The 22,674-nt window shown below is 36.1% G+C and overlaps 1 protein-coding gene across 2 annotated transcripts; it reads right to left on the bottom strand.

The window, feature by feature from the left end:
- Window positions 1-364: 364 nt before the first annotated feature.
- mon1a (MON1 secretory trafficking family member A) lies at window positions 365-22,553 on the bottom strand. Of its 2 annotated transcripts, XM_056468194.1 has the most exons (7): window positions 22,474-22,537; window positions 21,763-21,844; window positions 20,100-20,365; window positions 9,016-9,408; window positions 6,290-7,055; window positions 5,322-5,469; window positions 365-3,404 (listed from the first exon to the last, which is right to left on the bottom strand). In XM_056468194.1, exons 3-7 carry the CDS (start codon window positions 20,227-20,229, stop codon window positions 3,264-3,266), a joined length of 1,578 nt encoding a protein of 525 aa, XP_056324169.1. In that variant the 5' UTR covers window positions 20,230-20,365; window positions 21,763-21,844; window positions 22,474-22,537; the 3' UTR covers window positions 365-3,263. The 2 variants fall into 2 exon arrangements, with proteins under 2 accessions (XP_056324169.1, XP_056324168.1); XM_056468193.1 differs by lacking the exon at window positions 21,763-21,844 and having other exon boundaries at window positions 22,474-22,553.
- Window positions 22,554-22,674: the final 121 nt, after the last annotated feature.

Raw genomic sequence — 22,674 nt, 5'->3', positions numbered from 1 at the left:
CCCCCCCCCCCCCCCCCCAAAAAAAAAGTTGTTTCCACTCATTTTAAATAAGTAGTTTGAACAAACACGCAAGCATATTTTTTTTTGGAGTGAAGACACGAGCCTGTAGACTTCTAGCTTTTGAAAACGACAAAACAATCATGAAGAAAGATTTAATATTTGCCCTTTTTTCTTACAAATGACAACATCTTATACATCAACTTGTTGATCTGATTACTCATTAAGTCAGTACTATTTTAATTTTGCTCCTGTATATGCTTTATTCTTATTTTACATAATAATAATAAAAGTAATTTGTGAAAATAAAAGTAATTTGTGAAATGATTAAGACATCACGCAATAAACATAAACATGTGGCAAAAAGTTAAGTCTTTTGTAAATGCATTTAATTTCTTTAAATGTTTGTTAAATTGATGTCAAAGCATAAGCATAAGTGTCACCACCACCATTTGTGCAAAATTACAACCAATTTCCCTCTGGATTCATTAACATTCAATTCCTTCAGCACTGGAATAACAAGAACATGAATGCACAAGCACTTCAGAGGTCCTCTAGGCACACACAATGTCACTTTTCTTACTCTTTCAAATTAAGACATTAGTAAAAAAAACAAAAACAAACTAAAAATCTAAACACGACAAGTTATATTTACCTCAGATTGATTGGTCCACAGAAATTAACTTAAATATCACCCGATCAGTCACTGACAAACATTTGACAGAAATACAGACCGATTCACCTGTGGAGCATCTACATGTTAGTATTGTCTGAAATTAAACACCTGTTATAAACACACAGTTTGGTGAGAAGAAGATACTTTTAGTCCCACTACGCTTATTTATACACCTATTATAACCCTTTATGAAAAGAAATGAAATACAAAGGCCACAGTATAACATATTAATGCAATTATTAGCATTTATTTAAAGGATAGTTCACCCAAAAATGAAATATCTGTCATATTTAAACTCTGTGGTGCGCTTGCACGCTGTAAAAAGCCATTACAATGCAAGAAATGTTGTTGTTGTTTTTTTACTTAGGGTTTGTGTCTCGTTTATAGTCTTGAATCAAGACTTAAAAAATCTTGAATCAAGAAGGATTTTTTAGATAAGCAAAAAATATTGTCTTGTTTTCAGAAATAACATGTTAAAATTAGGTGAGTTTATCCTTAAAACAAGCAAAATAATCTGCAAATGGGGTAAGAAAAATAATCGTATATCAATGAGAAAAAAACTAAATTATTTTTCTTACCACATTCACTGTAAAAAAAAAAGAAGGGTTCTACACAATTCCTTCATATTGTCCCAACATAAATAGATTAAGTTAACTTGATTGTTTTTGCAAATTTAAGTTGAATAAACATTGTTTACATTGTAAACAAAATTACATTGTAAAAAAAACACTGAAATTGTGTTGATGCAGCTCATTTTAAACAAGTAGTTTGAACAAGCACCAACAATCTTATATGTTTTTGAGTGTTGGCTGATTATTTTGTTTGTTTTAAAAGAAAAACTCACTTAATTTTAACGTAATATTTCTGGAAAAAAGACAATAATTTGTGCTTGTCTAGAAACGCTTCTTGATTTAAGAAGTTGTTGACATTTGGACTAGAAACAAGACAAAAACTCAAGGTAAGAAAATAACTTTTACAGTGTAATTGACTGTGCTTTAAAAAGTGAGTAAATGCATTGCCTTAAAATTATTAAGTAAATCAACTATGCACATAATTATAAAAATTAAGTCAACTTAAAACAAAGGATTTACTAGCTTTAAGTGAAGTCAATTTGTTTTTTTAAGCCAATGGGATATACTCACTTTTTTTTTCCAAGTAACTAATCGCTTTTTTTCCAAGTAAATAGTGCAATGCCATAAGCCCTTTTGTCTCATTCAAAATACAAAATATTCAGCAAAAAATAACAGGAAAATAATGGTGCATACTATAATTATTGACCAAGATGAAGTTATTAAAAAAGATGCACAAATATCACAGAATTGTCCCAGATGATGCGTGTGATTTAGATTTAAACTATTCACTGGGTTACCCAAATGTAATGTATTATTCAATAAATTACCAGATCTACCAGATGTTTGTCTTCATGCATGAGCTCCGTTAGTGTGGCAGTTTGCTCAACGTGACTATAAAAGATGCATTAAGATTAATAAAGATGAAATCAGCATAGTTTCATCACATTGGATGAAAGTCAGAATGACAGCTGACACATGCATGCAATAACTTTCTGCTGTGATGAAAAAATGCAGGAGTATTCCCATTGAGATGCAAGTATATCAATGTATGGTAATTAACTGCAAAAATGTAAACAAGCAGCTGTGCTTGTGGCTGTTGGCTACTCTTATACAGAAAAAAAAGGGGGGGGGGGTAGAGACATAAGAACAGTACAAGGGTGAGTGAATGATGATCTTCATTTTTGGGTGAACTATAGCTTTACCTTAGCTGATTTAAAACATCTGATGTAAAGTTGAAACAGTGGCAGGTCTACTCAATAATTAAAAAGCAGAGGTCTAGATGTTCAGAATGCAACATTGTGAGCATTTATAAGATTTTATCTACCTCCTTCAATTTTTTTACTTCATTATAGGCGCACTTAAAAGCATTTATCCTTGAAGGGATAGTTCACCCAAAAACTGAACATTTCTTCACCATTTACTTACACTCAAGGGGCTTTAACTTTGCATTTCATTCTTCTGTTGAGCCCAAAACAAGATATTCTAAAGAATGTTGGGAAAAAAGCTGCCACATCCATAGCAGGAATAAAAATACTAAGTCAATGGCTGTTTTGGGAGAATAAAAATCTTCAGTATATTTACCTTAGAGTTCAACAAAAAAAACTCAGAAAAAAATGGAGGATGAATAAATAAAGACAGAATTTTGAAAAATGTCAAGGAAAGGCTAATGAAGGAAATCAATGAGTCCCAGCAAACAGCATATTTCTAAACACCTCCTTTTCTGTTCAACAGAAGAAACTCAAATAGGTTTTGAATAAGTGAAGGAATAAATGTATACAATGTTCATTTTGGGTAAACTGTCTCTTTAAATGTTGTGTTTCATGCTTTGACAACTGCTAATAGGAATGATTAGATACTCTTTACTCAGTTTTAGACCTTCCTGATTAACACCGACTGCAGTTTATGAGTGTGAGAAGCCCTCAAACAAGCAATCAAGCCCTTTATATCACCATTCATTCATTCATTCAAGTACGAGCACATTCACTAGTGTTTCTGGCGTTCAGGAGTGCTGAACTGGCTCAGTATGTTAAGGGACTGAGTATAAACAGTCGGTCCTCCTCTTTCCTGATCCACTTCAGGAGTCTGTTGACAGCAGATACAGCGAGACTCTTTGTTCCCAGAGGACTGAAGCACAGGTAGAGCTCAAAGCCACTGGTTACCTGTAGAAACGGTGAGGTTTGACAAAGTAAGAAACACAGAAAGCAGCAATAACAAGGGAGAGTTCACCCTAAAATGAAAATTGACTTATGATTTATGTGGTTTTAAACCGTTATGTCTTATGTTCTTCTTTTTGTTGAACACAAAAGACGCTATTTTGAAAAATGGCACCCATTGACATCTATATTAGGAAATATAGATATATACAAATACTAAGGAAATCAATGGGTCCCAGCAACCAGCATTTTTTAAAACATCTCCTTTTGTGTTCAACAGAAGAAACTCAAATAGGTTTTGAACAAGTGAATAATGAGTAAATGATGACAGAAATTTCAATTTTGGGTAAACTGTCACTATAATGTGCAGCCAATCTAGACAACCTAAACGTATGTGTGCATGAATAAATTTATGTGATTTACAGGGACACTTACCGGCCACTTTATTAGGTACACCTGTCCAACTGCGTTGACACAAATGTCTTATCAACTGACCACATGGCAGCAACTCAATGCAATTATGCATGTAGACATGGTCAAGACGACCTGCTTCAGTTCAAACCGAACATCAGAATGGAGAATAAAGGTGATTTAAGTGGCTGAGTATTTCAGAAACTGCTGATCTACTGGGATTTTCATGCACAACCATCTCTAGGCATTACAGCGTATGGTCCAAGAAAGAGAAAATTCCCAGTGAGCGGTAGTTCTGTGGGCGCAAACGCTTTGTTTATGACAGAGGTCAGAGGAGAATGGCCAGACTGATTCGAGCTAATAGAAAGGCAACAGTAACTCAAATAAACTCTCGTTACAACCGAGGTATGCAGAAGAGCATCTCTGAACACACAACACATCCAACCTTGAGACGGATGGGCTACAGCAGCAGAAGACCACACCTGGTGCCACTCCTGTCAGCTAAGAACAGGAAACTGAGGCTACAATTGGCACAGGCTCACCAAAATTGGACAATAGAATATTGGAAAAACATTGCCTGGTCTGATGAGTCTTGATTTCTGCTGCGACATTCGGATGGTAGGGTCAGAATTTGGCGTCAACAACATGAAAGCATGGATCCACCCTGCCTTGCATCAACGGTTTAGACTGATGGTGGTGGTGTAATGGTGTTGGGGGTTATTTTCTTGCCACACTTTGGGCCCATTAGTACCAATTGAGCATCGTGTCAACGCCACAGCCTACCTGAGTATTGTTGCTGACCATGTCCATCCCTTTATGACCAGTGTACACATCTTCAATGGCCCCTTCCAGCAGGATAACACGCCATGTCATAAAGAGTGAATCCTCTCAGACTGGTTTCTTGAACATGACAATGAGTTCACTGTACTCAAATAGCCTCCACAGTCACCAGGTGCCAATCTAATAGAGCACCTTTGGGATGTGGTGAAACTGGAGATTTGCATCATGGATGTGCAGCCGACAAATCTGCAGCAACTGTGTGATGCTATCATGTTAACATGTACCAAAATCTCTGAGGAATATTTCCAGTACCTTGTTGAATCTATGCCATGAAGGATTAAGGCAGATCTGAAGGCAAAAGTGGGTCCAACCCGGTAGTAGTATGGTGTACCTAATAAAGTGGCCGGTGAGTGTAGTTGTATAATGACAGGGTGTATGATGTAGTAGTACAGTATTAGGGTGATTTAAAATTCAAAATGATTAAAACTCATACTTAATGGGGTCTTTTGACATTCAAAATTTGCCACAGGGTTGCAGTTTGAGGGTTGGGTCTAGGGGTAGGGTCATCCAATCAGCAGTTTTTAAAGTATTAAACACATTACAACTTTGGAATGTCCCCGTAAACCATGTATACAAGTGAGTATGTTTGTATGTGCATGTGCATATCAGACTTTGAAAAGGCAAAAAGAGTATCTGATAAGGCTAGTATACTACATATTACAGCAGACTCACCAAGGCATAGAGGTTTTCGGTGTCTGTGCAGCGGTAGATGCAGCGCAGTGGACGTGTGGGGTGATGCAGGCAGCTGTGCAGGTGCTGATACAATCCCATCAGCCTCTCCTGCTCCTCTCCCCCCTCATACAGTGCTGGAAGATCAGGGCTGAAGAGAAAAACAAAACAGGAAATTACATCAAATATATTATATCTTTCTTTCTTTCTTTCTTTCTATCTACTTTTCTGCCTATCCGTCCATCCATCCATCCAACCATTTATCTATCTGTCCATCTATCTGCCTATCCATTCACCCATCTCTTTTTCTGCATATCCATCCATCCATCCATATTTATCCATCTATCTATGTATCTATGTATCTATGTATCTATCTATCTATCTATCTATCTATCTATCTATCTATCTATCTATCTATCTATCTATCTATCCATCCACTTTTCTGCCTATCCATACATCCATCCATTCGTCTATCCATCCATCCATCCATCCATCCATCGATCTACTTTTCTGCCTATGCATCCATCCATACATCTACTTTTCTGCCTATTCATCCATCCATCCATCCATCCATCCATCCATCCATCCATCCATGTGTGTCTATTTGTCTGCCTATTCATCATTCAATCAATCCATCATCCATCCATATGACTATCTATCGATCATCCACCAGTCTATCTATTAATCTTTGTGACCATCAATCTAATTATCTGCCTATTCATCATTCTATCGATCCATCCATCGCTATATATATATATATATATCTTCCAACTTGGTGTTTATCAATCTACATATCTGCCTATCCAACCATCAAACCGTCATTCTAACAATCAATCAATCCATGCATCAACTTGCTAGCCTACCATCTATCCATCCTCTTTTCTAAGCCTACATTTTTTAAACAATTAGGTCTCCTATAAATATACAACATTTCATTTGCTTTTATGATCACTAAACCCAAACTCTCTTACCTAGTATAGAGCCCAGAGCTTTTAGATTTGTACACAAAGTGTCTCAGCTCAGGTATGCCGACCTGTGAGACGGAGTAGCTTGGTGTGTTCAGTGCCTCCTGCAGGGACTGATAGGCACTGCGTCTGCGCAAACGCTCCAGGAAGCGCTTCTTACAGTCAGAGAGGTTAAAGAAATCCTCACGATCGGTGGACACCAGGATCAGACACAGATCTGAGGCTGGCTCTAGGTAAGAAATATGGGCATGGAAAAATCCAGCCGGGTTAAACTTGGGCAGACATACGGGTGTCCAACCCTCGCCTTCACGAAAAGAGGATGAAGAGCCGACCAAGTTGAAGAGCAAGTGCAGGTCCATGTGGTGCAGGAACTGGTCCTTTTTGCGCACAAGTGTCACCAGCCTGTTTCCGGCAAGCAAGATAGAGAATACTAGGTTTTTGGCTTTTGCGGCCTGTAAGCTGGAGGAGACCACGTCACGGGCTGAGTTGGCCAGAGGAAGACACATCACGGCGCTCAGCAGCAGGCTGGGGTCTCGGTCCAGGAGGCGCAGCAGGTTGTCGGTGAGATGCTCTGAGCCTGCCAGCAGGCGGCGCAGGTCATAGCTCTGCCGGTGCTGGAAGACGTGGTTCAGCTGTGTGAGGGTGAGCAGGCTGACTATCTGGAAATACACATACTGAAGCTCTCGTGTTAATTCCCGGTCCGAGCAGCTTGTGCGAGAGACTCCTACCAGGATAAGAGGGCTCTTCCTGAGGAATACCACCCTGTAGCCATCTGAAAAAAAAACAATGAAAAACATTATAGTGTTAAATATGGAAGAGATCTAATTTATTATGCTTCCTTTTTGTTGGTTTCAATTAGAATACAACAAAGTAAAAAAAAAAAAAAACAGGTATAAACAGATTTTATAGACTTTTTCAATACGGTCATGTCCCTGGCCGATGAACATTTCCTGCTGGCTATCAAACTATTTCATAACTGTAACGAGGCAAGTCAATCATAACTTAATGTTAAAACAACTCGTCACCTTGGAATTATAAGGTTCTATCTGCGTTCTGAATGATTTTGACATATTGAGCTTCAAAGTTTTTGCATTCCATATAGCAAACAGTAGGTGTGTAACATTTGTTTGTTTAGATAAAAAGTCTTAAAAATGTAAACAACTTATAAAAAAAATCCTATAATGTAAATAAGTTGTCATTTAATAAGAAAATGTCAATAACTCAATTTCGACAAAAAATGTCAGATAGAACCTTATAATTCTAAGGTGATGAACTATCATAACATTATTGTATATGTGGCTCTTTTTGGATTCTCTGAAGCTATAGAAATTAAAAATGGCAAACAGGAAATAAGCTGGGACCATTGTTTTGGTTTACATCCCTCAAAATGGTCTATAATAAACCATTTTACAATAAAAATTATCATAAAAAATTTTGTATTATAATTAAATTTAACTTTTAAAAAAGGTCATGTAATCTGATGTTCATGATAAAAATGGTTTTAAAAATCTCAATGATTATAGACTAATGTTTCATAGGTTTTTCAGGTCCTCTATGCTCCCCAACCAAGGGATAAAAACTGCAGTAAAAGCAGTAATACTGCAAAATACTATTACAATTTAAAATATACACAACCGGTCAAAAGTTTTTTTGGGGTCAGTTTTTTTTTTTTTTTTTTTTTTTTTAAATATTCTGTTCATTAAGGCAGCATTTATTAAATTTAAAAAAAAAAATCGTTTATAAAATATTCGTTTATGGCCACTTTTTAGTCCTATCACACATTAAAGTGCTGCAATACAAATACCAAAATTTTAACAATTTACAAAAAATTATCACTTTCTGGCCATCGAATATTAGGCATGGATATACATATATTGCGATTGTGATTTTCGAAGGTATTACATAAATTTGTAAACGTTTATTATTAACATTTGATTAATTTTCCCATACAGTTTGATAGAGCAATTGGACCCGGAAGTCGCTTTGCGTGACGTCACACTTAAGCGGATTACAATTAATAAAAAAAAGAATGAGAAGAAGAAGAAGTTAGTAATAGAGTGATTTCTGAAGGTTCATGTGACTCTGAAGACTGAAGTAATGAAGCTGAAAATTCATCATTTAAATCACTGGAATAAATGATTAAATTAATTTATAAACTACTATTGAACAGTTATTTTATAGTGCAATAACATTTCACAATTTTACAATTTGTATTGTATTTTTGATTAAATAAATGCAGGCTTGGTGAGGAGGCTAAGCTTATTTTAAAACATTTAAAAATCCAACTGACACGAAACTTTTGAACGGTAGTGCATCTTTAACGTTTTAAAACATTTTAATATATATATATTTTCTGTGATTAATCATTATTCCAGTCTTTAGTGTCACATGATCCTTCAGAAATAATGATAAGATGCTAATTGGGTGCTCAAGAAAAACTTTTAATACTATTTATTATTATTATCTGTATTATTATTATTGAAGACAGTTGCGTTGCTTAACATTTTTGTGCATATTTTTTATTTAATGGGTAGAAATTGAACATTTATAACATCATAAATGTCCTGACTGTCATTCATTCATTCATTTTCCTTCGGCTTAGTCTCTATTTCAGAGGTCGCTACAGTGGAATGAACCGCCAACTATTCCAGCATACATTTTACACAGTGGATGCCCATCCAGCTGCAACCCATATATTTCAACATCATATATTTAAACTTATTATTTCATACCTGCATGAATGGAGCGTATGATGTTCTTCTTATCTTCCACAAATGACATAAGCAGCATCATGACCCCCATAATGCTGGAGAGTGCCTCCTCTGTGCCATAGCGCGTGTAGATTGGTTTTCCTGCCTCACTCAAGACGAAAACATGCTTTCTGTGACTCCGCCATGTTTCGCTCATCACATCCTCCTCTTTCGCCTTGTTGCTGTTCTTCAGCTCCTCTTTCCCCTTTTCCTCCTGCTCAGCCTCTAAGTTTTCCTCCTTGTCTCTTTCTTCCAGAGCCTCTTCTTGAGCGTCGTCCACCTCTGCAGATTTGTCATCAGTGTTGGGCTCACTATCAGCAGTCAGGTCCTCAAAAGACTGAGCATGAACGAACATGGCACCTTCCTGTCCTGCACCTGTAAATAAGCAATGCATTGCTTAGGAAATTAACAACATTTCTGCTCAGCAAATCACATAATCAATAATTATATTAATGTTAATACAACGTTTGTAAGAAAAAAAAAATTAAATACAGGAAAAGGTTGGGAATTTAGAGTGAATCAGCCTTTTCAGTGCATCTCCTTTTGATATTTGCATTTTGCATATATATTTATTTCATTCATTCATTCATTTTCTTCTCGGCTTAGTCCCTTTATTAATCTGGGGTTGGCACAGCGGAATGAACTTATCCAGCATATGTTTTACGCAGCGCATGCCCTTCCAGCTGCAACCCAGTACTGGGAAACATCCACACACACTCATACACTACGGACAATTTTAGCTTGCCCAATTCACCTGTGCCACATGTCTTTGGACTGTAGGTGAAACCGGAGCACGGGGAGAACATGCAAACTCCACACAGAAATGTCAACTGACCCAGCAAAGGCTTGAACCAGCAACCTTCTTGCTGTGAGGCAATCGCGCTTCCCACTGCACCACCGTGACACCCTATATATTTATTTATTTGTTTGTTTTATTTTTTCTTTTTTTTTTTTTACATAAAATGTATCACCGTTTGTTTTAATTGTTTTTAAAGGGCAAAAAGACCTATTAAAGACATATTTTACCCCTTTTGTGTCTCCAGAATGTGTCTGTAAAGTTTCAGCTCAAAACACACATCAGATTATTTATTATACCTTTCAGAATATTGGAATTGTCTGCTCTAAACACAATGTAGCTGTTTTTGTTGCCTTATTTGTTGTGAAATTAATTCAAGTCTTTCGATGAGTCACACACAATGTCATTACAAAGGTCACACACAGCGCGCACATTTAACTTTGCACTGTTTTTGCTTGGCAAATGCGACAGGATACACGTTAATATCCACTGCTGTATGGATATCCGCTATGTTCATGTACAAAATAAACCTGATTTAATGTCCACAAAATGAGATTGAAGCGTCTTCTTTTATAATTGTACTGACACGTGGCTGTGCTGATGAAGATGGTAAAATCGCTGTAATTCATTACAAACACGCACTGTTTTAAAAATGTTTTAAACCTGTAAAACTAATTCTTGATCACATTTGATGATGATTGATGATCACAGTGTACTCAACAGATCTTTTAATCCTGGTTGCTTTGCAATCCTGTCTTGTTGATATGATTATACATGTAACTACGGAGATGTGTTAATACCAAGCGGCAACCTCCCGCTCTCCCTCGGGAAGCCAATACGGAAGTAACTGAAACTGCAATTCATCAAAATTCCGCTAGTCCTGGCTCCATAATAGAGCAAAGTGCAATTGAGCCCACTGTTAGAACGGCCAACTTTACAGCAGAAAAAAAGGTGTTTACAGCCTGGTACAAAGAACGATTTTGGTTCATATAGCTATTATTACCCTCCATGACAACTGTGAGGGGGGTGAATTTTTTTATAACTCATCCGTTTCCTTTATATTAGGTTATATTAAGTTTGCATAATTAAGGGCGTGGCCACTTGAGTGACAGCTAGGTCTCGCTGGTCGCCGTCACTTCACCTCAGCTGAATCCGGCAGATTAGCCACTGATCTCGGCATATTCATCGTATTTTTGTTTTGTTTTATGTGGCTTTACACAGCCAGCTGCCTTTTGGACTTATTTCTTACAATTATCAGATGATATGGGATGCTGTGTGCACTTAATTGTGCTCACAAACCGTTCACGTGGCCTCGTTTCCCATGTGAGTAAAGTTATATACTCGTATACCATCTCTATTAACGTATTTGTTTTATTTAAGATCATTTATCATTAATATTTTTCTTTAGACCCGTAAAGCACTCCAGAATGTGACAGATTGATTAGCTGTAGGCTCTAGAACAGTCATCTGAAGCGTTGTCATACAGTGTTATGCTAGAGTTCATCAATAGTCTTGCATTTACTAACACACACTATATCTGGAGTGTTTGGAAGTAATTCGCGTTTTCCTCCTGTAGAAAAACGTCATAAGAACAATGTTTAGTGGCTCAATGTATTACTACAGTGTTTTTGAAAGTCTAATCACTTTACTGATATAGTGTACAGTCAAGCACATGTGGTCAGAACACAAACGAGTCGCAGGTAATAAAGTATCAAGCGTTTCTCCCAAAGTAAAGTCTGTCTGCCAGGTCTAAGCAAAGTGCCAGCAGGTGTCTGTAGCTCCGCCCACTCTCCACCTCTTTGCCCTTGTTTGGTATCCCGCCATGGGTGCGATGACGCGCGAACAAAATGGCGACGGTTGGCCGCGCCTACTTGTGGCTTCTTTTTTTTTTTTTTTTTTTTTTATTAAACAGTAAATTATTACAGCATAATGACACATTAGGAACTATATAAGGAACATAAAAGATGCCAGGGGGATAAAACAGTAAAGAAGGGGAAAAAATACAATAAATTGAATAAGAGATACATATAACGTAAAGCTTAAAATAAAAATACAATATTAATAGTGTAAGTAAATCAAAACGAAGTACCGCTTTTTACAGGGGAATTTTAAATAGGGCATGACAAGATAATGTTTTCCTAGCCTTAGTGTTTCCTGAACCGGAAAGTGTTTCAAAGTATTGTTTCAGTTCTTTTATGAATACCTTAAAAAGTGGTTTATTATTGGAGAATTTGCATTTATGGATATGATATTTAGCAAGTAAAAGTAAAAGATTTATGAAGTAGAACATTTTATCTGTACTATTGTCTGTATCAATAAAACCAAATAATACATTTTCCCAAAGCAAAGAAAAATTGGAATATATAAACTCAATAACAAATTTGCAAAAGTTACCCCAAAATGTTTTTGTGTAGGAACAATACCAAAATAAATGTACAGTTGTTTCTTCTTTTAAATTACAGAAAGTGCACATTGTGTTAATATTCAATTTAAATCTTTTTAAATAGCTACTCACTGGGTAGAATCTGTGAATTAATTTAAAAGACACTTCTCTGACTTTGTTCACAATAAGATATTTGTGTGGCAAAAGCCAAACTTTTCTCCAGTTTGAAATATTTGTGAAATTGCTCCAGTAAGTAATAACATATGATTTTGCAACAACTTCTTTCTGAAACAAAATACGGATTGATTTGTTATTTGAGTTTGGAACAAGACAAGCTTTGCCCACTGTTGTTTCAAATGGATCACAGAGAGATGGTGTGATACATAGAGTTCTGTTCAAGCCTTTAAACAGTGTAATAATTCCTGCAGGAACAGCATCAAATACAATGGCAAATTCTTTTGGTGACACAGGAAAATTGAACTTCTGTAAGAACTCATAATATGATAGCAAAAAACCATTTTCATTAAAGAGATCATGAACTAAAATAATTTTTTTATCATACCAACTCTGAAGAAATAAGGATTTGTTTTTGTAGAGTATATTGCGGTTATTCCAAACAAAAAAAGAGTGTGGAGAAAAGTTGTGTTTATAGATAAGAGACCAAGCAAGAAGCATTTGCTTGTGAAATGCCGAGAGCTTTATGGGTAACTTCTCAATATTATAATGACACAGGGAGAGAAAGTTCAAGCCACCCAGCTTTGAAAAAATATAGTTAGGGATATAATTCCAAATCGATGTGGGGCACTTTAAAAATTGTTTCATCCAATTAACTTTAAAGGTGCAATTTAATGTATTAAAATCTAAAAAATTTAGTCCTCCATTTTCATAGGTGTTCATCACAACTGTTTTCTTAATGTAATGTGTACGATTTCTCCAAACAAAGTTAAATAATAACTTGTCTATTGTTTTACAAATTTTGTTTTCTAATTGTAAGACCAAAGCAGCATAGACTAATCTGGATAGACCTTCAGCTTTAGTAAGTAGCACTCTTCCATTTAAAGAGATATTTCTTTGAAGCCACTGATTAAGTTTTTTATGAGTTTTTTCTATAATTGGAGTAAAATTATCACTACAGCGTATGGATTCATTTTTGGTTATAACAATTCCTAAATAAACGACTTTTTCTTTAATCGGGATATTGCAAATAGAGGGAGCATCACAATCTTTCACAGATAATAATTCACATTTGGCAATATTCAGGTGTAAACCAGATGCTTCTGAAAATGTATTTATTACTCCTAAAGCTATGGCAACTTGATCACTATTTTTTAAAAAGAGAGTAGTGTCATCCGCTAACTGACTGACAATCACTTCCCTTTCTGCTATATTGATGCCTAAAAGATCACTTTGCTTAATATGATCTGCTAATAATTGTGCAGCCAGTAGAAATAAATAAGGAGAAATGGGACATCCTTGGCGTATGCCCCTTTTAACATCAAATCTAGTTGAAGTCCCATTTTTCAGTTTAATTGAGCTGTTAGCATTACTATAAAGAGTTTGAATTGCGTTACAAAAAAATGGACCAAACCCAAACCTTTTAAGACTGAGAAAAATAAAATTATGTTCAAGGGTATCAAAAGCTTTATAGAAGTCTAAAAATAATATATAACTTTTCTCAGAAATCAAGTGGGAGTAATCGAGAATGTCCAAAACTAGTCTGATATTGTTAGCAATATGTCTATTCTTCATAAATCCTGATTGGGTTTGATCAATAACTGAGTCTAATATATCTTTGAATCTTTCAGCAAGAATTGCTGCAAATATTTTATAATCATTATTTAATAGACATATTGGTCGCCAATTATCAATAAACAAGAGATCTTTATTTGACTTTGGGACAAGTGTGATAAGACCTTGATTCATAGTTGGTGGCAATTTGCTATTGGAAATACTCTCATTAAATACATGCAGTAAGAAAGGCGCCATCTGTTGGGCAAAAGTTTTATAAAACTCTGATACCATCCCATCTGTTCCAGGGGATTTATTATTTTTTAAATGGTTGATGGCATCCAATATTTCTTTACTAGTTATGGGCTTGTCACAAAAAATCTTATCTTCTAATGAGATATTTTTAGGATTTTTTAAGGATGATAAAAATGAGGATGTTAATTGTTCTGAGTAGTTGGAAGTGTATAAATTACCGTAAAACATAGAGCAATATTTAGATATTAATTTAGAATCAGAGGTAACTGTTCCATTAATATTAAGCTTGTTTATAGTATTGTGATTTGCACGCTGCTTTTCTAATCGAAAAAAATACGCGGAATTCTGCTCCCCCTCTTCAAGCCATTTTTTCCTAGAACGAATAAATGCACCCTCGGCTTTTTTCTTATAAATCTCATCTAATTTGTTCTGTAATTCTATGAGATCAAGTTGGTCATCATCAGATAAATTATCCACCCCTTTCTCTATAATGGAAGAGATGTGGGCTATGATATCCTTTTCCTCGGCCCTTCTAGTCCGAACACACATATTGCTAAATGATCTTAAGTATTTTGCAGATTCATATTTAAACAATTCCCAGTTTTTACCGAAAGATTGTTCTGCGGTTGCTTTATTTAAAAAATATTTAAGTAAACGGTTAATTTCCGTAATAACTTGTTTGTTCTTTAGACATGAGGTATTAAGCTTCCAATATGATGTTCTCCCATTTACGTTTTCAGACGTACATATATTAATCTTTATTGCAATTGCTTTATGATCTGTCAGCGGGGTGGGATGAGTAGATAAAGAGATGTCCATTTGGTTTAGGTCCTTTGATACTAGCCAGTAATCAATGCGTGAATAATTACTAAGATTTTTAGTAGACCAAGTAAATCCCGGATCATCAGGAAATTTTTGCCTCCATGTATCGATCAATTCGTATCTATCCATTAATAGTTTTATTTTTGTAGTCGCAGAGGAATCTTTTCCAGGTGGCCACCGGTCCATTTGACTATTAAGAGTGATATTAAAATCTCCTCCAATTATGATATGCGCATTAGGAAATTTAGTCAACCAATGTTTAATTTTATTATCTAATAAATCAAGCAACTGGACATTCTGTGCATTGGAATTATATCCGTAAATATTAATAATCAAAAACGTTTGGTTAACAATAGAAATTATATGAATGAGAAAGTGGCCATTGCTATCACCTTCTGAGTGCAAAATGTTGCCATTAAAACGGTTTAGTGCAGTCATAATACCAGCAGAACGCTCGGAACAGTTGGAAAACCATACATCATTCCCCCATTGGGAACGCCAATAATTAGAGTCTTCTGGTACAGAGTGTGATTCTTGAAAAAAACAAAAATCTGTTTTAAATTGTTTCACAAACAAGAACAGTGCTTTACGTTTTAAGTTGAAACGCAACCCCCTGGCATTTAAAGATAGTATAGAAAAAGACATAAACAGTCAACTTGAAAGAATAAGAATATTGAGACGAATGTCACTTGAGAGAAAAATGTTCATTCAATAACCGAACGAAGCACCATATTACGAATAGAGGTACGTAAAGACAATAAAGAATATAAACTAATTAAGTATAAAGAACTGAGCAAAAAGAAGTCTTGCAAAGTCACCGCCTATGCATTGAGTAACGTTAGAAACGTAAAAAAGGCATGTAATAAGCAGCAACAAGTTTAAGTCATTTTATCCCCGTTTTCTTTATCATTCTGCGAACCATCCTCACTCTGATGAAGACGAAGCTCAACGCCCCCAATAAAAGCTCGCGCCCCGACAAAGTAGGCAGATTTGCCCTCGCTGCGTGCCTTTTGAATTGTAGGCCAAAACTTGGCTCTAGTATCCTTGACAGATTGAGGAAGATCTTCAGCAAATCTCAGGCCTTTTTCTCGTAGAAACGAGTTGTTCTTCGCTGCAGCCCATATCGCATCCCGATGTGTTCTTGACAGAAAGCGAAGTATGATTCCTCTTGGTCTAGCGACTCCTGGCTTCTTCTTTCCCAGACGATGTACGACATCAATCACCTCTGTTAATTTGCTTTGTTCTTGAGGCAGAACGGTCTGGCATATTTTGATGATTTCAGATTTAACATCTTCGACTGATTCCGGTAACCCGTGCATTTTCAAATTCCATCTTCTCGAGTAATTTTCCAACTCCGTTATTCTGTTTTTCAGCTGAGTAACCGTCTCCTCTTCATTCTTTAATCTCCTCTCCACTTTCTCAATCCGTGTCTTCGCATCCTTTATTTCGTTACATGCAAAATCAATTGTCAGCTTTAAGCCTTCTATTTTCATGGAGTTTTCACCTACCATCTTTTCAATGGCATCTGATCTTGTGTTGATTAATGTCGAGAGAGTATCGACAATGTCTAAGTTAGACGGGGAAACTGCACACTCTTCTTTAAGGAGAGCTTTTTTAGATGCAGGAGGTTTGCACGGTGTTGCAGGATATGATGGAAATTCCTCTTCTGAAAGCATCAGAGACAGGTGACCGACTGTGTTAGCGTAGTCATGGCAGTTAGACATGAGGGGGTTAATTAAATCTGTCGCGGCAGCTTGTTTAGCAGCCTTCATCGTTCTCTTCTTTTCCCGTGACGACATGTAGATGATAGATGACTATTTAATAACAGTTAGAGTCTACCCAGGTTCTTTACCGTGTCTTCTTTTTTTGATATTATAGTTTTGGTGCAAGCGCTCGTTAAATAAAGTGTGGTCAGGTCGCCATCTTGGTCCTTCCTCTTGTGGCTTCTTTTGCGCTCTTCAGAAACCTATGGGTGACGTCACGGATACTCCGTCCATATATTTTACAGTCTATGGTTAATACGCGGCTGTCAATCAATTTATTGGGCGGGGAAACCGCACTCTTACATCACGTTGCAATCGGCCTCAGAATGGGAGGGATCCTATTTTAACCTCAGTATATTTATTGTCTTTAATCACCCCAATATGACAATGGACAAACTGTACCTGCACACTGTTCTGTCCAAACAGCTGACAAAAGATGATTTTCATGAATTATGAAGAATTGGGTTGCACAGAAGTCTGGAGACTAATGACATACAATTTCCCATAAAAAAAAAGAAAAATAGGGATGCAGCGTAAAGAAAACTCTTGGCCGAAACCGAAAAAGAGGAAATCAAGGCCAAAAACACCTAAATAAATTATGCCAACTATTAGTACCATTGAATTTATGGCTATGACTGTGTACTAACCTTACTAAAATTATTTATTCATTCGTTTTCTTTTCGGCTCAGTAACTTTATTAATCTGGGGTCGCCACGGCGGAATGAACCGCCAACTTTTTCCAGCACGTTTTTATGCAGCAGATGCCCTTCCAGCTGCAACCCATCACTGGGAAACATCAATTCACACTCATTCACAAACATACACTACAGACAATTTAGCTTACCCAATTCATCTATACTACGTCTTTTGACTTGTGGGGGAAACTGGAGCACTCAGAAGAAACCCACGGGAATGCGGGGAGAACACAGAAATGCCAACTGACCCAGCCGAGGCTTGAACCAGCGACCTTTTTGCTGTAAAGCGACAGCACTACCTACTGCGCCACCGCATCGCCCTTACTAAAATTAGGGCACTGCAATTGCATAAATTAATATTAAAGTTTTAAAGTAAAAATCAATTACAAATGATGAAAATATTTATTTAGCACATTGCAACAGTCTTCAACAGAAAGGGTTTTCACTTCTGGGGATGGGGACTTATTACAGTAAAAAGTAACAATTTTATTTTACCCAATAAATGCATCAATAATATCAACTGATTTTTATATAGCCAATCAAATAAAATTTGTAGTTCAGGCCCAAACAAATATTTGTTTGGGCCTGAACTACAAAACCAAATTTAAAACAATTTTAGTATCAGTTTTGCTTAAGTTGCACACTAGTATGGTCATGTATAAATATCATTATAACTATATCTTATAAATATTATTACAACTATAGGCCTACATCATGCTGTCGATCAAAAACAAAATGACATTATATCACAGGCGATTGTCTTCTGACCGAGTGCACCTGAAAAGACACGAATTACACTTCTCACAGAGCTTGAGAAGCAGACAGTTCTTTATGATCTAGATAATTTATAAAATACAGTCTTGCAGGTTAAGAAAACAGCATGGGAGGAAGCTGCCACTGCTGCTGCTCTGATTATGCGCAAGGTGTGAAAGAAGTCTCCCCGCATCCATCGCGGTCTGGATCATTTCAAGTGCGCAAATCAAGCACAGTCGTGATAATGTGCAGAGGATACGATTAGATTGAATAGACACACCGCAGACATGCTGCTTTAGACAACACGCACAGGCCGTGGTTTCTGTTTGTATTATTACAACACGCAGTTTCGGCCATATTGTTTCAGTGATAAAAACCTTAAGAAAAATTCAGTGGCCAAATATTTGGTGCATCCCTAAAAATATTATTCAAATAAATAACAGTTCAATGTAACAACATTTCACAACATTACATGTTGGTCAAAAAAAGCTACTGGTTGAGAGTGGACAGAAAAAGACTCTAGACCAGTGTTTTTCAACCCTGTTCCTGGAGGCACACCAACAGTACATATTTTGGATGTCTCCCTTTTCTGACTCATTAACTTCAGGTGTTGGAGTCTCTTCTGATGTTATGATAAGTTGATTCAGGTGTGTTTGATTAGGGAGAGGTTGAAATTGTGTACTGTTGGTGTGCCTTCAGGAACAGGGCTGGGAAACACTGCTGTAGACACATCAATTAAATCTGTCAAAAACTCATTCAAGGTCAGCAATACCATTAAAGCCATTGAAATACAATAGTGGAAGCAGCCCTCCCATACTCCTGATGCTTCTGGGAAATCCAGAGGGAGATTTCCCCCCTTGTTATCTTATTATCCAGATGATCTCCCCATTTTTATCATAGGACCCTAGTTTTGTTTTTGAATCTGCCACTACGCTGACACATAGGCATTTGTAGCTCCACCCTCTTATGAAAAGAGCACAACCTCATTTTAATTTAAAGTGACAATCACCAAAAGGGCACAACTAGCATCAAAGCCTAAAAGGGGCAGTTTCAAAGAGTTACAAAACATTATTTGTGGGGTATTTTATTGTGGTCCAGCATTTATTTATTATTGTTGTTTATTTTTGTTTGTTTGGAGCTTATAAAACATTATTTTGTGGAGTATTTTGTTACAGTCCAGTAATTATTTATTATTATTACTGTTTGTTTGGAAGTTATGTATGTTTTCTTGATATTAGTTGGCATTTCTCTTTCTTTAAGACAGATTCTGCCTTGCATCTGCAGCTAATTACACGTTGTCGGCTTTATAAGCGGAAGCTGAATGTGCATCTGGGTGGCTCTTTGTTTCCAGTGCGTGTCTGGCTGATCCTCCTTTTTATGCTCTGTCGCAAGCATGACCAGCTGATGAGCCATGCCGGTGTTGTTGGTGCTTGTTTTCATCTTTGTGTTAATCTATGTTATGTTATGTTATGTTATGTTTGTTTATTTAATTAATTTTGATTCAGTTCAAGTTGTTGTAAAGTTAATTATATATTATATATTTATAATTATAAGACATGCATTTTTGTCTCTAAATAAATAGAGAATTGTATTTCCTGAGTTGCGCGTCCTTTTTATGTTGCTGACCCCTCCCTAGATGAACTTTATAAAACGGAGTTCATAAAAATTGAGCTGAAACTTCACATACACACTCTAGGGACATTAGAGACTTATTTTACATCTTGTAAAACGTAGCATAATAGATCCTCTTTAACATAAACACATTTTAAACGCAACATAAAAAAAACGGAAATAAAAAAATATGAAACAATAAATAAGTGGAATATAATTTGGCTTAATAAACGAGATTATAAATGAATTGTTAAACTAACCTGGCTCAGTACCCTCCACCAGGCCTGGGGTCGGACTCTCCGATCTGTCCTGCCGGAGTCGATCTGATGGCATCAAGGTGTCATTTTTAACCTCCCAGGACACACCCTTACTGTGGACATATGCCGCCATCCTGACATCAGGCACGAGCGAAAGCCAGCAGAACAGAAGCCGCAGTCAGAAGTACCACTATTCGTGCCAGGAGCCATTCACTGCATGACCCCTACAGCTCAGAGGCTCTTACAGTACAAATAGTTTACATCACTGTCTGGAAGTGAAATTACAGAAACAATCATTAAAAGAGGAAGCAGAATTCAGTTAATTCCTCTGTTCTTCATACTGCCACATTCAAATTCATGCATTGCACAATATTGTAATCTACTGGATTCTGCTGCAGTACTTAAAGGTGCAGTATGCAAGTTTGACACGCAGTAGCTGAGGACCAACAGGAGCGAGTGTTCTAAATAAAAGCAACGGCTCACGAAAGAAGGAATATTTTCCATATTAAAAGAAGTTTTTGTTCTAACAAACATATTGATATATCAGAAATGGCTTCTATTTCTTGCAGCTGAACAACAGAAAACTGACAATGATCACCTCAGGTACACCTCATGTGCTTTATTCAGTGTTAAATGCTAATACTGTGAGTTTGAATGCCATTTTACATGGCATTTATTACTATATTACTGAAAGCAGCAGCAGATAGTTCACCTCAGATCTTGAAAATAAAATAAACCGTTTGAAACCGTGACTCATATCAGCGATTCAGCATGTAAATTTAATAATGTTAAAGGAAATAGGTATTTAATAGGTATTAATTAGAATATAAACCTGACCATTTCATGAGTGAGTGCATATTCTGTGCTTCTGAATAGCTGTATTTAAAACTCTGTCGTGTTTCGTCTGCAGCAAACAGCCAAATTGCTTTTCACTGCAAATCTCCTCACGTAGCGTGTTGTGAGGACACGGGGTTACAATGTAACCTGCTCACCTAATGTTTACGATCGTAATGTTTAGATTATTTGCTAATTAATAACCTCATGTGGAACTCTGAATCTGCGTCTCATTTCGGAGTCTGCTACTGTCCACCGGAGGTCACATTTCAGTCACGGACGCATGCTTTGAGAGCCTTTATGGCTGAATGAGGGAAATTTGTGTTTTTTTTTACCAAGGCAACCCGGGCTGCTGAAATATAATTGGATAAACTGCCAGTGGGTGGGTTAAATGACCAAAACAAAAGTCAGCTGTTCCGGCACGCAACTCACATTTTCAAAGCAGAATATCTGACTTCAACATTGTTTTTCAGATAAACAAGAATTTTCACTTAGCATGTTTCTTAAATATCTGCAAACATATGATGGTATTTTTTATGCTTAAGAAGAGTCAAAAACTTACATACAGCACCTTTAAAATGTAAATGATATAAGCTACGAAAAATATGCTATTAATAGTGCATGAACATTTTTACATTATCACAAATAAATACATTTCTGATAAAAAAAAATAAAAAAACATTACTAAAAATAGCATATTTTTACATTTTTTAAGAGAAAATATATTTTCTTGAAAACTTTGGGTAAGTACAAATTACTCCAGTCGGCGCCAATAGCCTAGTGGTAAAGTGTGCCGACATACAAGGTGCTCACAGCGACAGAGTTCGATTACCGGCTCGAGGTCCTTTGCCGATCCTTCACCCCCTCTCTCTGCTCCCCATGTATTCCTGTCTCATCTCTACTGTGAAAAACCCCTAAAATATATATATTTTAAAAATTTATAAATTACTCTGAACCGATGTTATGCCTATTTATGTTGATATACCCTTTATTACTAATAACTTATTATAATAGTAATAATAATAATAATAATAATAATACAACACAATATTAGTAATCATTAACAAAATCGTTACCATACATTTACATATAATTTATTTATTATTTACATATTATTACATATATTTAAATTACATAAAGATTAGAGTTATTCAGCCAATTATTATTTGTAACATTTATTATTATATAACAATTTTACTAATGTAAATATACTAACTATAATTATTATATATCAGATAATGAACTTTTTAATTTAAAATTTTAAACATTTCCGTTTAAAACTATAAATCTTAGTGTATTTTAATGATAATCCTTACATATTTGTTAAACATTGACGCATACAGAAGCTTTGTTGACATGTTTTCTTTATTTGTGCATAAATCCCATGACCGACTAACAAACGCATTAGCCAAGGAGCTAAACCTTCAAAAACAGTTGATGACACAACTAAACATCTTCTTCTGCGCCAGCTTTAATTAAACCACATCTAACAGATGTTGTTCGGATAGTTTGGACTCTTAATAAGACAATTTAGTTACTGTACCTTGAAAGCTCTTCATCCAAATCACTGTATGTTGACTTATCTTAGGTCAAAAACCAACTCAGACTGTCACAGGCGGCATCACGCAGCGGAAATAGGAACTCTGGGAAGTGTAGTTTTTGATTCGATAGTAGTTTTGTTTGAGCGTGTTACCTCCACTGGATGTTACTTTGCTATAAATGTCGCTTTATCTGAATAAATTAA

The sequence above is a fragment of the Danio aesculapii genome, chromosome 11 (assembly GCF_903798145.1).
Source record: "Danio aesculapii chromosome 11, fDanAes4.1, whole genome shotgun sequence".
Classification (NCBI taxonomy): domain Eukaryota; kingdom Metazoa; phylum Chordata; class Actinopteri; order Cypriniformes; family Danionidae; genus Danio; species Danio aesculapii.
Note: the sequence above shows the minus strand (reverse complement) of the source record. Positions and strands in the feature narration are given on the sequence as shown.